Source organism: Eulemur rufifrons, chromosome 7 (genome assembly GCF_041146395.1).
Source record: "Eulemur rufifrons isolate Redbay chromosome 7, OSU_ERuf_1, whole genome shotgun sequence".
Taxonomy (NCBI): Eukaryota; Metazoa; Chordata; class Mammalia; order Primates; family Lemuridae; genus Eulemur; species Eulemur rufifrons.
The window spans coordinates 281,003,991-281,019,571 of NC_090989.1; the positions used below are offsets into that span (position 1 = coordinate 281,003,991).

A 15,581-nucleotide genomic window follows, 5' to 3' on the forward strand; every position below is an offset into this window, starting at 1 on the left:
TCTGCCAGCGACTCCAAGTGGCGGCCTGGAGTGTGTTGAGCAGGACTCTGAGGCCGCACCGAGGCTCTGCAGGAAGGAGCTCTGTGAGCTGCGTCTGCCAGGGCGTGGGAGGGCTGTGGCTGCTGTTTCTGCATGAGCTGGCCGTGAGCTCTGTGTGAACCTGGCCAGGCTGCTGTGCTGTGAGCTCCCAGAGGGCAGGGTAGAGCCTAAGTCTGGGCCAGCAGTAGGGCAGGCCTTGGGCCTTTTGTGCCTCAAAGTCACTGGAGACAAGAGCCGTCCCCAGCCAGGCAGCTGCCTGACGTCCCCCTGAGGCTCCCCGAGAGGCTTGGAGCTCCAAGGAGCACAAGGCTCCAGGCTGGGGTGTGCGTGGGTGGCCGCCTGGTCTACCCCAGCTCCCAGGGAGCCACTCCGGGGATTCGGGCCTTTTGGGGGCCTTTGCTTGCTCCGTCTCACCCATCTGTGCCTGGGTTGGGGGAAAGGGGCCTGGGGCTGGGCACCTGGGCTGGCACAGCTACTCTGATGGGCTTGTCCCCACCTGTCCACTCTTTGGGCCCCAGAGGCCCCACAGGTGAGCATCCACACCAGGTCCCAGCGCTTCTCCCAGGGCGTGGAGGTGAAGGTCAGCTGCTCGGCCTCGGGCCACCCCACACCTCACATCTCCTGGAGCCGTGATGGCCGCGCCCTGCCAGAGGACAGCAGGTGAGGGGCCCACCCTCACAGAGGCGGACAGAGGGACTCTCAGGGGACCTCTCCGGGCCTTGGTCTCCTTACCTGGGAGAGATGGGGAGTGGCGTTTGCCTGCCCTCCTCCTGGGATTGCTTGAGACGCAGGTGCGAGAGCGCGTTGGAAGCGCAGCGGGTGCCGCAGTGTGGGCTCGGTGGGCGGGGGGGTGGGGGGGGGGCCGGGCTCCAGCCTCCACCGCTGCTCGGGCTGTGTGACCTTGTGCAAACCGTCTCACCCCTCTGAGCCTCGTGAATTAAAAAAGAAAATATACATAAAGGACTTAGCACACAGCCGGGCCCGAGCAAGCGGTCAGTGCAGAACAGCCATCACTGGTACTGTTGTTAATTTGTTACTCACAACGGACAGTGCCTTGTGTGACCTGGCATGTGTTTATGGCACGACTCCAGGATCCGCGTGGACGCCCAGGGGACCCTGATTATTCAGGGGCTCGCCCCAGAGGACGCTGGGAATTACAGCTGCCAGGCCACTAATGAGGTCGGCACGGACCAGGAGACCGTCACCCTCTACTACACAGGTACTCGGGCCACGGTGTCTCAGGAGGGGCCTCCCTCCCGCCCGCCCACAAATGTTTACTGTATTTATTATGTGTCAGGCACTGGGGCACGGCTGTGGGCAGATGGTCCCTTTCTGGGTAGAGCTTATATTCTAATGAGGAGGCACAAAACAGACACGCAGATAGGTGACCCAGATGCCTTCGCCGCGGAGCGCGAGGAGTGGGCGGTGTGAGGGAGTGACCAGAGGGAAAAGTGGCCACCCCCCAGGACTCGGCCAGGCTCTCTGAAGAGGTGACCTTTGCCATAGGGTCCCCTGTGGGGACAGTGTTCCAGTCTGGGGGAGTTGTGGGGGGCAGAGGCCCTGAGGTGGATTGAGCCGGGGTGCTCCTGGCAGCGAGGAGGCGGGTTTCGGGTGAGCGGGGGAGGGGCTCCCTTTAGCGCCTTCGAGGGTTGCTCCCGAAGTCGCCCTCTGGTCCCCATACAGACCCACCGACGGTCTCTGCTATAAACGGCGTGGTGCTCGCTGCCGTGGGGGAGGAGGCCGTGCTGGCGTGTGAGGCGTCGGGGGTCCCCCCGCCCCGGGTCGTCTGGTACCGAGGTAGGTTGGGGGAGACTGGCCTGCGGGGCCCTGAAGGAATACGGAGGCGGGGGGCGCTCTGATGGGGTGTCCGGGGAGTGCTGGCTGGTCCCAGCAGCCCTGTCCTCCCCCGGCCAGTGTCGACACAGCTGAGGCAGGTGTTAGGAGCAGGATCGAGTCAGACTCAGATTTGAATTCTGGCTCCCTGGGTGACCTTGGGCATCTCTGAGCCTCAGTTTTCTTATCTGGAAAATGGGTGGGAAAATGGAAGATAGGTTGGTTGTGTGAGGATTAAATGAGCCCATGTATGTAAAGGTTTTAGAACAAGCCTGGCACGTGGGCCGAGCTCGGTGTACTTGGTGACGGTGATGGCGATGGTGTGATTATCTGAAATCTGAAATGGTGACAGGGTTGTCTGAGGCTCTGCGGTAATGGCGTGGCATGTTTCACGGAGCCTGATGCTGTGCTGGAGCCTGGTTGGCAGGGTCCTGGGGTGGCTGTCTCAGTCTGTCTCAGAGCAGGACACTGGCCCCCTCTCAAGTATCAGCCAGGGTCACCGAGAATGCCCCCTCCCACCTGGGCGCACCCCCCTCTGCCCCCCTGGATGGGATGTCGTCAGAGCTCCCCGTGACTCTGACAGGCAGGGCGGTGGGGTTAGCTCAGGGTTGCGCATTCTGTCCGGGGTGCCAGCTGGCAGATGGCAGAGGCTTCAGGACTCCTTACTCGGCATGTGTGACACGGCCTGCGCCAGCCAAGAGCCCCTGTTAAAAGGGGGTCTCACCATGAAACATTGTTCAGCCTGAGAAGGAGGGAGACCCTGCTGCAGGCGTAGTGTGGCCAAGCAGGAGGGCGCTGTGCTCAGGGGACAGGCCGGACGCGCAGAGAGGACCTGGTTCTCCCTCCCCCAGGCACCGCGCAGGCGGCTCACAGGGACGGAACGTAGATGGTGGCTGCTGGGGAGGAGGGGTTGGGGCTCGTGTTTCATGGATGGATGGGGGTGATGGCTGCACAGCCGTGCGCATGTGCTTGATGCCACCAAACTGAACACTTAAGAATGGCTAAGACAGTAAGTTTTATGTTACGTATATTTTACCACAACAAAGAAAATACAAAATTTAATTTACTTTCATTTAAAAGCAGGTATCAGAATCAGGGGAGTCTGTCGGGTACAGGAGCCTGGGGGGAGACGTCAGGCAGGACAAGTGAGGGGTGCTCAGGGCAGATGCCAGGGAGGCCACCTGGGTGAGGCCTCAGAGAGGTGGCCGTCAGCAGGGTGTGGGCACCTCAGGGTCCCCCGGCCCCTCCCAGAGCTGACCCAAATCCCAGGCTAGACCTGGGGCTGAGGGGTGGGCGCCAGGTGGGAGGCCCAGGTGTGGGGCTCTTGGGGCACACACCTGTTATGTTGGGGGGTTGGCTGAGCCCCCCTGGTCAACAGAGGGGCTTGGAGAAGACCCAAGCCCCCTACAGGGCTGGGCGTGGGGGTTCTGTCTTTGGGGGTGAATCTGCCTCCACCCACCCTCCCCCATGGTACCAAGGGTGCCGGCTCATGCTTTTTCGTCTCTGGCCCAGGAGGTCTTGAGATGATCCTGGCCCCGGAGGGCTCCAGCTCTGGGACGCTGCGGATCCCCGCGGCTCAGGAGAGGGATGCTGGCGTCTACACCTGCCGAGCTGTCAATGAGCTGGGTGACGCCTCTGCGGAAATCCAGCTGGCGGTTGGACGTGAGTGTACACCTGTCTCCCCTGCCAGCCCTCTGCCCTGCCTCTGCGCGGGGTGGGGAGCACTCCGCCACAGACCGGCAGTGTGGATTTGTCATGTGGATCCAGAGCACACGGGGACAAGGGATGTCGGGAGGGGGACGGCATGTGCCATCTCTTGCGGGGTAACAAAGTGCCCCAAAACTTTGTGGCTTAGACAGTATGTGTTTATCCTCTCACCCTGTGAGGGTCAGGAACCTGCAGCGGCTCGGCTGGGTGACGCTGGCCTGGGGTCCTCCACGAGACTGTGAGCGATATGTTGGCTGCTGTCAGCCCAGGGTTGCTTGGGGGAGGGCACCCACTCAGGCTCACCCACGCTGTTGACGGGAGGCTGTTCCTCACCATGTGGGCTTCTCCGGAAGCTTCTCATGACATGACTTCCAAAGGGGGGAGAGAGGGTGGGGAGGGAGAGAATCCAAGGCGGAAGCCGCCATCTCTTGAGACCAGCTGCAGTCTTGGAGGTAGCGTTCCACCACCTCTGGCACCCTCCCTGTCACACAGGCCACCCCGGGGCAATGTGGTGGGGGGCTGCACAGGTGTGCCTACCCGGAGGCAGGGCCTGGGGCCATCTGGGAGGCTGCTGCCCGCCACAGAGACGGTTTAGTTCCAGCTGGGGCTGAGATCTCCTCTCATCACTGAGGCCTGAGTTCCAGTCTCGACTCTGGCACTTACCATCTATGTGCTTTGGTCCAGTCATGAAGCCTCGGTTTTCCCATCTGTGAGGTGGGGCTGACCCTACCACTCCCTCGCTAGGTTGCTGTGGTGACTCAGTGAAGTCAGGCATGTGGTGCTGGCCCGGGGTGGGCCCATCGTGATAGCTCAATAAACAGAGGGGTGATTATCCGCTTTCTACAGAGGGGGTCTGAATGCTTCTATGGCCAGTACATGGCCTTGGCTGGGATTTCCAAGATGTCTAAGTTCCAGGCCTGGGTTCCAGGCACTGGGACTTGCTCGGAAGCCGTGGGCACAGCTCCTTGGCACCCAAGCCAGGATGGATCAGGCTCTGAGTGTTTGCTGCGGCGGTGGCGGGACAGACAGGTGCTGGGAGTTCTAGGGAAGCACAGAGAATTGGGAATGTACTTGTCTGGGCGGAATGGGACAGGCTGTGCCAGGGCTGGGTGGGGTGGCCAAGGAGGTCCTGGCAGGGTTTTGGCAGGAGCAGGCCTCGTCTGGCCCTGGGGGGAGTAGTGCTGGCTCAGGGTCGGGATGCTCCCAGGCTGGGGGCGCCCTTGGCCTTCATTCATTTGCTTTTTCCGTCATTCATTCTTCCAACACAAGGTCACCAGGTGCCTGTGAGCCAGACTTTGTGTTGGAGACACAATGGCAGGTGAGACATGTCATCTGCTTCATGTTGCTGTGGGATCAGGAGAGAGAACAGAAGACAGGCAGTTGGCGTGCCCAGGGCACAGAGCATTTGGGGACAGTGCCTTCAGGGGCTGTGGGTGCCCAGAGAAGGAGGCTGATCCAGCACTGGGGGTGGGAGGGCTTCTTGGAAGAGGTGATATCCAACCTGAAACCAGAAGCAATCCATCAGAGGAAGAGCCGGGAAACGGTGTTCCAGGCAAAGGGAACAGCACGTGCAAATCTGCCCAGGGCAAGAGAAGCGCAGGGAGTGAGATGTGGGGGCAGGGGAGGTGCAGACAGCTGCTGCCTGCTACGGGTCACTCCGGGCCTGGGAGCTGCAGAGGCGTCTGCACTCATCCTGCGGGGCGTGAGAGGTTTCTGTGAGGACAGCAGCGTGCTCAGACTTGCCCGCTGTGCGGCTGAACGCCTGGTGGCGGTGGTGGGGAAGCTGTGGCGGAGCCTGGTTGTAACAACAAGAAAGACATGGGCTCACACGTCTATGGTGTTCGCTGGCCAGGGCCAGCTCTAAGCCACGTCATGTGCTAATTCATGGAATCCTCACAACGACCTTGGGAGGTGGGGGCTATCACTATCCCCTTTACAAAATTGTGGCTCAGAGAGGGTAAGTGCTTGCCCAAGGCCACACAGTAGGCGAGTGGCCGAGCTATCTGAGCCGAGGGTCTGCACGTTCAGCCCCGGCCGTGAGCCTGACACTTCCAACCAGGTGAGCCTGGACCTCGCTTCCCCTGCCGCAGGCTCCTGGTTGGCAAAATGTCCCCGAGACGGTGTGCGAGCGAGAGATAAGAAAGGCCCACGGCACAAGGGCCCTGAGAAAGCTATGGTCACTGTTCTTAGCCAGGGTGCCGGGTGAGCAGAGAGGGTGCCCCCGGCATGGCAATGGCATTGTCATCTTTTGTCCACATCCAGTTTCTTTTTGGCAAAGCCTTATTTCTTTGGGGTCCGGGCTGTTGCGCCCGCCCAATCCTGTTCCTTTGTCTGTCTACATTGGCCTTGGAGCCATTTCCCCGCGTTAGAGGGAGGAGGTGGCTGGCACTCCAGAGGCAGAGTGGTGGCCACTGGTGGCCTCTGGCCTTCAGGTCAGGGACAGGATGGAGAATGGCCCAGCACCTGTGGGTCTGGGGTGAGCCTGCCTGGCAGCGGTGCTGGCAGATGGAATTTCCTGCCCGTCTGGGTGGCAGCCGTGCCCTGGCTTTCCTGGCCAGGCTGGCAGAGGCCGGGAACGGGCGGGCACTGTGCTTATTTTCTGCTCTTGAGCAGGAACTGGCGTCCTGATGGTGGCTGGGGCACAGGAAGGAAGGCAGCCTCCTCCCCTACCGAGCAAGTGCCCGCATTGGGGGACTGGCCCGCGAGGCCCTTTTGCATCTCCTGGCCTGGCACTTGCCAAGAGTCCTGGGTCCACGTGCAGATCCTGTGCCCGTTTGGCTGAGTTACCTGCCGCTCTGAGCCTCACGTTCGTCACCGTGAAGTGGGGCTGCTCACGGGGCACTCGGGAGACGATGTGCTTCCCTCGGGCGTGCGTGGAATGAGTGATCCGCACACTCGGGTGCCTGTCCGCACCCGTGCCTCCCGTGCCCAGGCCGGGGGGTGACAAGGGCTGGGTGAGGCGCAGTGGCCCATCACGTGGCAGGTGGCCGGCTCTGCACAGGCGCCCCCTCCTGCGTGCAGGGCCCTGAGCTGCTCGCTGTGCGTCACTCCGTTTCTCTCTGCAGGGGTGTTTGTCCTCTTTCCGTCCTCTCGTTCCAGCCCCGGCTTCTTATCCCCACCCAGAGGCTCCTGCTTGCCGGGTGGCTGAGTCGGGCAGCAAGGGGTGCGGGTGTTTCGTGGGCGCTGAGGGTCCCCCGGCCAGCCGGGGGCAGGGGGGGAGGCCCGGGCTCCGGGTGGAGCAGCCGGCTCCGGGCCGCTTTCCCATCAGGTGAAGTTGGTACCTGCGCCAGGCCCCCGATATTTTAGGGGTCCAGGACAATCTTCTCATTTTAGTTTCTTTCAAAACCAGAAGAAAAAAATGACTAATAATGAATAAAGATGAATCCAGCCTGGATTCTATATGCCTTGGTGCCAACGTAGCTGTCAAACGTAATTTTTAATATTTCTGTGTGGAGCAAAGTCACCTTGTGGCCCTGGCCCAGGCCGAATGGCAGGACCTCTCAGTGGGGAGAGGATTCCTCTGAGTCCTCGGGGGACGGGCTGTTGTGGCTGTCCCCTCACCAGGGTCCTCTTTGTCCATCTGCACAGTCTTTGGGCCTGAGACTCCCTTCTTCCTCCTGGTCAAGGCAGAAAGGGTCATTCCCGGGGGGCTCAGACGGCCGCGGAGCCAGCTCACCGTCACTGCCTCGGCCACTGCAGAGGCTCTCCAGGGAGTCTGTGCAGGGAGGGGCTGGGAGCCTGGAGATGAGGCCCCGGGAACAGCACCGGGCTGGGGGTCCAGCCTCTCCCTCCATCTCCCGTGTGTACAGCGAGGGGCCCGACCACAGGACCTTCAGCCCTGGCATATGAGGGTTCTGGGGTCCCAACTTATTTGGGGGCTCCTGGTTAGAAGGGATTTGGTGGCTCTGGGATTCACCCCTGCATGAAGATGGAAGAGGTGGGTGGGCTCTGGCTGGGGCAGCTGCCAGATTGTCCCCAAGCTCTTAGGGGGACACAGGGGTGGAGTGGTCCAGAGCTTTAGCATCCGTCAGACCTGGACTCTGATCCCAGCTCTGCCCTTGACTTTGAGCTGTGACCTTGGCAGGTTCCTTAATCTCTCTGACCCTCAATGTTCTCCTCTGTGAAATGGGGATTGTGATAACATCCACCTCATGAGTTTATTAAGACAAGTAGTGACATCGTGGTTCTAAAAACACTTGTTGTCATGCCTGTCAGTAGGGGATGCCACATGCCAGCCTTTAAGCTTACCAGTCTCTCCTTATTATAAATGAGCCGTCCCTTCTCAGGTGGGCAGTTTGGGATGGGGAGGGGAGTGGAGAAGAGAGTAGGCTTCAAACACCTGGAGTCAGGAAGAGGGGGGCTGCTCGGGCTGAGGAAGGGACAGGCCGAGAAGCAGCCTGGGGGGAGCAGGCTGGGGGCCTCGAGCTGGGCCCTGCAGCCGGGCTGGGCCAGCTGGGGAGGACAGGCTGCCAGGGTGCCCGGCCTGGGCGGTGGGGATGGCAGAACTGTCCCCCGGGGCCAGGGCTCTGTATGCAAAGGCTCTCTGGGGTTTTGAGCGGCCCCAGTGAGGAAGGGTGGTGTCTGAGGCTGGCTCCAAGACCGTCTTCCTCCTCGCAGTTATTTTCCAAGTTGTGTTTATATCGCCCTGGAACTTCCCTAACCCCTGAGGCCAGGAGGGAAGTTTGATGTCATGATTTGGATGGATAAAGGAGATTTCTGGAGAGAGACGGAAAGAACAAAAATGTGGAGGCTTTGCTGTGGCGCCAGACTCAAAGGGTTAAAAAAAAAAAAAAAGGCCAGGCCCTACCCTGCCGGATGAGTCTGGGGACAGGGACTTGAGGACAGTGCCCAGAGGCTGCAGGGAGAGCCTGGACACGTCTAGGGTTGGACCCGCTCCTGGCCTGCCGGGGGACAGAAAGGTCTTGAGTTTCTGTTTTGGGAAATAACTTGATTCCCGCCCTCCCTACGCCCCCTTCCCCCGACATTATTAAAGTAAGATGATGCTTGATGCTCGCAGGAAGGCGGCAATGAGGAAGCTCTGCCAACTGTCTGCAGCGCCTGCTTGGGGAGGGGCCTGGCGTTTGGGGGGTGTGGAGTAGGAATTGGGGAAATTGCCACCCTCTGTGTGTGATTTGAGTCGTTGATAACACAGGTGACAGGGCAGTCCATGTTTAGGCCCGTGGTCCCTGTGTAATTGCTAACACCGCCCCTTTTCACTCCCGAATGTCCTGGTTTGGACCATGAAGTATAAGGTCGTGTTATTTATAACGCGCAGGTTTTCATTTAGTAGTAGTGTTTTATATGCTTATCACAAAAAGTTCAGCCCACAGGCAGAGACGAAGGGAAGAGAGTGAGGAAGACGCATAATCCCCCACGAAGTTGGCCAGGTGGGTAGTGGACACAGACGGCTGTGGCCATGGTTGCCCGAGTCCAGCCAGTCCTCCCCGGCCGTGCAGAGGAAGGCCTGGCCTGGGCCAGGGAGCTAAGCGGGTCAGAAGGGAGCCCAGGCCACCACCAAGAGAAAGCCCCCATGGCCCAGGAGGAGGGAGAGGCAGAGGGGCCACCCCAGCCCCTGCATGAGCCCCGGTCACAATTGACCTCAGCAGCCAGAAGGTGCCTGGGACTGGAGGTACCCAGAAGCCCCTTGGAAGCAGGCTTCAGGGCTGTCACAGCCAGGAGGGGGTGTTCTGTGCACAGCTGGGGAATAGCCAGGCTCCTGAGACCCCATGCTGAGGTGTGAGGCATGTTGGTGGCCACCATCCCGCTGGAGTCTGCTCCCACTGCCTCTTCCGGAGAGCCCTCCAGGAGTGTACCCTGCTAAACTCAGGTTGGCCCCGGAGCCCTGGACAGGTGTCAGCCCCAGGTTCACAAGGCGAGACTGGAAGAGGGGAAGCTCTGCGCAATGGGAAGGGAGTAGAGGGGAGGCTGTTCCCAGGGCTGAGTGGGTCCAGCCACCAGACGTGGCTGACAGGTCACCTCTCCACAGATGCACCCCAGCTGACAGAGCTGCCCCGGGATGTCACTGTGGAGTTGGGGAGGAGTGCCCTCCTGGCGTGCCGGGCCACGGGCCGCCCACCGCCGATGGTCACCTGGCGCCGTGGAGATGGCCATCCGCTGGGGCGCGAGCGGGGCAGCAGGACTGGGCAGCCCGACTCAGGAGTGCTGTTCTTTGAAAGTGAGCGAGTGGGGCTGGGGCCGGGTGGGCGGGGAGGCAGGGTGGCTCCCAACACCCCCCACCCCAGGCTGGGGGGCCCGGAGCAAACCCTGACCCCAGCACTGACCATGGGGCGACTCTGGCCAAGTCGCTCCACTGCTCTGAACCTGCTCATAACCGTAGCGATCAAACCCACCACCCAGGTGCAGTAACAGACCACATTACAGGGTTGCTCTGCGGGCTCAGGTTGCTCACAGTGTACACACGTGCCGGCCGTTACGCAGCGTGAGCCATTATCCGTCTCGTAATCGTTACTCACTGTTGCTGCTGCCGCTATCACACAGCTACTGTGACTGCTGTCACTGCTACTGCTACTAGTGCTGCTACCATTGCTAGTTCCTACTGTTCTACGACGACTATTACTTTATTTGCATCATCTCACGGACCCTCCCAGTCGCACTGCCAGGTACAGGTATCGACTGATTGTCTCCAGTGGGCAGGAGCAAGCCGAGGCCGCCTCACCCTTCCAAGGCCCAGCGGTGTCCCCACCGCTCTCCTCTGCGACCCCAGCCGTCCCGCTTGGGCCTCTGCAGGGCCAGGCTGTGCGAGGCTGTGTCCCCCGGGGAGTTGCAGTGTGGTGTGCCCTGGCGGTCAGAGCGGCTGCTTCCTGCCCCTCAGGTGTGGCCCCTGAAGACCAGGCCCCGTATGTCTGTGAAGCTCGAAATGTCTTCGGGAAGGTCCAGGCCGAGGCCCGGCTCATCGTCACGGGACACGGTTTGCTGGTGGATCTGAGGCCCGTGGGAGGTGGGGAGGCAGGTGCTCCCTGGGGTGCAGCTGGGACGTGAGCATCCCCAGGCGGGCCCTCAGGGCCACCACATCCTTTGGGACAGATGTGTCCACATCTGAGTTCTCCAGGAGGGGCGTCAGCATCCCGGCGTCCTGGGCAGTGCCCTGGGGCACTTCAGCGCATTAGAGCCCCAATCCTGATGCTTCTGCCGGCTCCTGTGGGGCAAGGTGGGGGCACTGGGGCCCTCTGATGACCACCGCAGGGGACTGATCGTGGCTGACACTGTCTCCTCTCCCCACAGTCCCCCCACGGATCGCCAGCAGTGCCTCCACTGTCCGGGTCGTGCAGGGGCAACCTGTGTCCCTGCCCTGTGTCGTCCTGGCTGGCAGGCCCCTCCCAGAGAGGCGCTGGCTCAAGGCTGGCAGGCCCGTGAGTGCTGGGCTCCTCGGGTGCAGCGGGCGGTGGCACCTGGGGAAGGGGGGCTGCCACAGAAACGCCTCGGTCTCTGCTCTGCCGATTCCCTGTTTCAGACAGTCCCATCCTTCCTCCCTCTTTCCTGCCGCATTCCGGAGCCCTCTCTGATAACGTGCCAACAGCATCTGTCACCCTCTAAACGTCAGTCATGGCTGCTGGTCCCTGGCGTGAGTGCCAAGGGCTGGGGAGCAGGACTCAGTGGTGGCCTAGACTCCACGCATTCGTCACCCTGTTCTGATGGTGCCAGGGCAGAGATGCGACCTGTGCCCCGAACACCTAGCATGTTGCTGGACACACTGCGGTTGCTTTGTCAGTTCACATCCGTTTGGTTTTTTCCTTTTCGACTTCCCCTCTCCTGTTGGCTCTTTCTCCGCCTCTTCCTTTTCCTCAATTCTTCTGCCCTGTCCTCAGACACACTGGGAACCCCCGTGCCCTTGAGGCTACAGAGTGGTGCCATCACCCCCATATTAATCGAAGGCTCCCGCAGACGGGCACCTTAGGCGGCAGCAGCATGGCTGTGCTCTCCGTTCCTGCCACCCTCATTCTGGCCTCGCTGTCCCTGACCCAGGCTAGTGGAACAGCCTGGAGCTGTGCTCCCAGCCAGGCCACCCACTGCCTTGGCCCGCACCGGGCACCGGTTCCCACTGTAACTGTTTCCCTCCATTCCTGCCTGCCCAGACAGCTCGAGTCTCCCCAAGGAAGGCCCTGCTCTACCACATCTGAGCTTCAGCCCGGGCTGTTCCTGCCACCAGGATGCCCTTCTCTGTCATTCTGGCCTGTCTCTGTCTTTCCTGTCCTCTAGTATTGGTAGTGAGCGTGCTAGGTCTGCACCAGTCCTCGCCTTAGGTTCTTACCTCCTGCATTTCTCCCACCTGACCTGGAAGGAAGGGCCCATCACTTCCCCCATTTTGCAGAAAGGGAAACTGAGGCTTAGGTTAAGTCATGTGGTCAAGATCGTGTAACTAGTAAGTGGCCAAGCTGGGCTTGACCCCAGGCCTGCCTGATGCCACAGCCCAAGCTTTACAACCTTATAGAACAGGACTCTGCACACTACAGCCCATGGGCCACGTCCCACCCATGGCCTGTTTTTTAAATAAAGTTTTATTGGAACACAGCCACACTCAACCCGTTTACGATTTGTCTATGGCTGTTTTTATGCTACAGCTGCAGAGTTGAACAGTGGACACAAAGATCATATGGCCTGAAATATTTAATCTCTGGCCCTTTGCAGAAAAAGTTTGCCTACCAGCTCTAAGCCCCAGGATAAGTGCCACTTCCTCCAGAGGCCCTGCTGACCTCCCTGGCTCAAGGAGGGTCTGTGTGCATCCCTCCTGGTTCTCAAATTCAGACGCACTTTGGAATCACCTGGGGGAGTTTTAAAATATCCTGGTGCTCAGGCCTCAACCATAACCCCTTAAATTAGAACCCCTGGGGATACAGACCAAGTGGTTGTTTTATTTTTAAACCCTTTATTTTGAAATACATGGTTAGTTTTTAAAACTCCCTGGGTATTTTCAATGTGTAGCCAAGTTTGAGAACCAAGATGTAAGCTGCATTTAAAATTTTCCTGTGTTAACTGTGAGCTTCTCCAGACTAAGACTATGACTTAACTCTCTACTCCAAACAGCCCCTAGCACGGTGAGCACTGGTTAGACCTTCATTCATTCATTCATTCATTCAACACATGCCTACTGAGCCCCGAGTGGGTGCCAGCTGCCGTGCAGTGGCATGGTGTGACGTGCAGCGAGGACAGGCCCTGCCCCCAGGCGTGCAGGCTCTGCAGAAGCTGGTTTTCGTGTCTGTGACTCACTGTGCAGCCTGTGTGACTAGACGGGAGCTGGGCGTGTGGGGTGGGTGGGCGGAGGCTCCCTGGGAGACGATGCCTTGAGTGGTCTCTGCTGGCACACGGGGCAGGAGCGGACTCGGGCCTCCTCAATGCCGGCGGGGGCGTGGCCAGAGGTGCTGAGCCTCCATTAGCTCAGGGGGGACACGGGGCGGGACCCCTCCTGCTCAACCTTGCCAGCCTGAAAGATCCGAGAACTGGGGGGCTTCTCTTGGAACCCGAGGGTGATGGGCACGGGGCTCCCAAGACAGGGACCAGGGCAGCCAAAGCAGGTTCAGGCCTGCTGGGAAGGTTTCTTGGGCCCCCCACCAAGGGTGGGCTGGTGACAGCTTTACAGAGGTCACCCCAGGCTTGACCAGCATGCCCCCACACCACCGTTCCTGATGGATCAGACCTGGGGAGCCACAGGAGCCTCTCTCTGCTTCTCCCCCACTCTGCGGCCCAGCGTGGAAGGGCTGCCCCTGCGGCAGCCTCGCAGCCCCAGCCCCTGCTCACTGAAGGCTCTGCCGCAGCTCTGCATTCCCAGGAGAGACTCCCCCGGCCCCACTCGGGTCAGGCGTCTCGCCCTGGTCCACTCAGCCGAGGGGCAGGTGGGGTCAGGGCATGTAGGGCTGGGTCCCACCTAGCCCCGTAGGTCTGCGTGTGGTGGGTGGACGAACCGCAGAGCTCCTTGGCCTTCTCTGAGCCCTGGTTCTCAGCCCAGCCTGCTCCTGCCGCCGGGTGGGCAGTGCAGTTTCCTGCAGGTTCTCTCTTAGCTGCCTCTGCCTGGGGCCCGGGGTCTGAGCTGGTGCCTTTTCACCCCTGCAGCTCCCGCCTGGCAGCCGGCACTCCGTCCGGGCGGACGGCAGCCTCCACCTTGACCGGGCGCAGCAGGAGGACGCAGGCAGGTACAGCTGTGTGGTCACCAACACAGCTGGCTCTCAGCTCCGGGACGTGGAGCTGGTCGTCCAGGGTGAGTCCCGGGCCCCAGGGTCGGGGGTGCCTGGCAGGGGGACCTTGGTCTTGAGCTCCTTTGTTTAAAAAAACTGCACAAATAATACGTAGTCACTGTTGGAAAATTAGGGATTTGACATGTTTAAAAAAAAATTCCCATAATACAAGAAGCTAAGAACAAGCAGATTTTACATTTCAATGTGTATGTTTTCATATTTTAAACATATACTCTGTACCTAGTGTGATATGTATACACCTATACATACGTGTAACACATATGTACACACTATATAGAGACAAGATATTTCTTTATACATAGCATGTAACAATTCTTTATGTGTTCTTTATATAAATTGTGTATAAATTCTGCACCACCTGTTTGCCTATCTATTCTTTACAAATATTTTAAAACCAAACTGGCCGACACGCTCTCATTGTCTTGCCGCCCACGCGTTTCCTTGACAACGTGTCAAGACTGTTTTCTGTCCATAAATATTCAGAGTTTATGGTGGTTTCTCGCTGGCCTGCGCCCCGCCCCGGTTATCTAAGCGGCTGTCTGGTTTCTCACGGGCGTGAACACCCCGGGGATGAACCAACCACCGTACAAACAAGACCGATGCTTTCCTTAGGATAACCCATGCGTGTGGATTGAGTTTTGAGTCATGGAGAGTGCACATTTTTAGAGCTTTTAGTGTGTTTTGCCCAATTGCCCTCTTACCCACAGCCCTGGGTCGCTTCCGTCCCCTGACCAGGAACCGCCGTTCTTTTTAATGTAAGATGAGGAGTTTAAAACTAATTTTGGGCCAGGTGTGGTAGCTCACGCCTGTAATCCGAGCACTCTGGGAGGCCACGGTGGGTGGATCGCTCGAGGTCAGGAGTTCGAGACCAGCCTGAGCAAGAGTGAGACCCCCCCATCTCTACTAAAAAAAAAAAAAAGAAAAAAAAAACTAATTTTGGTTATATTTTGTGATTTCTCAAATACGTTAATATCTTCTTTTTAAAATTGGTTTCATGAGACCCCAAGGGCTGAGTGGGAGAACACATCCTTCCCCATTGTATAGAGGAAAACCTAAGTTCAACAGGGCTGGGGCAAGAACCAGGAGTCCCGCCTCCTTGTGAATTCCCATCCTCACTGCGAGGAAAGCTTGTCCCGGGCCAGGCCTCTGCGAGGTTCCATGTCCGGCAGCCTCTGCTGGTGTGAGCCGGCTGGGTCTCTCCTGGCTCAGGGCACTTCCATTCAGCAAATGCCATCAGCCTGCCGGCTCTGGCCACCCAGGGAACCTGGAAGTGCGTCTCCTTCCCTGAGGGTGACAGCATCAGAGCCCCTGGCTTCTGGCTTTCCCTCCCTGAGGAGGTTTCCACGCCCTGGTCGCCCCCCAGCCCCTTGGAGACACTGTTTTCACACCTGCAAATCTAGATGCATCCAGAATGGATCTGACACCTGCTTTTAAGTTCACTGTGTTCTTCAAACACTATTTTCTGTCATTTCCCATCTGTCCATCCCCGAAGGGATGAGCAGGGAGTTGGGGTTTAATCAGCTTTTTCGCTGATCAGGGAATGTGGATACTGAAAGATTAAGCAGTTTTTCCAAAGTCCCAGAGCAAAGAATCAGCACACCTGGCCCCCAAGCATAGGCTGCCTCTGTCTGGGGGTGAATGGAACGGTGGCCGGGCGGTGGTGGCGGTGCATATTGGGCCATTTTTATTCTCCTGTCAAAATTTTTTAAATTATAAATATACAGAACATAAAATTATCATTTTAACCATTTTAAGTGTGCAGTCCAGTGGCTCCAAGTGCATTCGCACTGTTGT

At 59.0% G+C, this 15,581-nt stretch overlaps 1 protein-coding gene across 1 annotated transcript in view; it reads left to right on the forward strand.

Moving 5' to 3' along the window:
- Positions 1-15,581, forward strand: part of HMCN2 (hemicentin 2) — a 139,232-nt gene that overhangs the window by 33,923 nt on the left and 89,728 nt on the right. The window contains exons 12-19 of the mRNA XM_069476953.1: positions 558-699; positions 1,131-1,258; positions 1,723-1,836; positions 3,385-3,534; positions 9,566-9,754; positions 10,412-10,507; positions 10,822-10,949; positions 13,645-13,789. Coding sequence (XP_069333054.1) covers positions 558-699; positions 1,131-1,258; positions 1,723-1,836; positions 3,385-3,534; positions 9,566-9,754; positions 10,412-10,507; positions 10,822-10,949; positions 13,645-13,789 — 1,092 coding nt within the window. The remainder of the gene's footprint in view (positions 1-557; positions 700-1,130; positions 1,259-1,722; positions 1,837-3,384; positions 3,535-9,565; positions 9,755-10,411; positions 10,508-10,821; positions 10,950-13,644; positions 13,790-15,581) is intronic.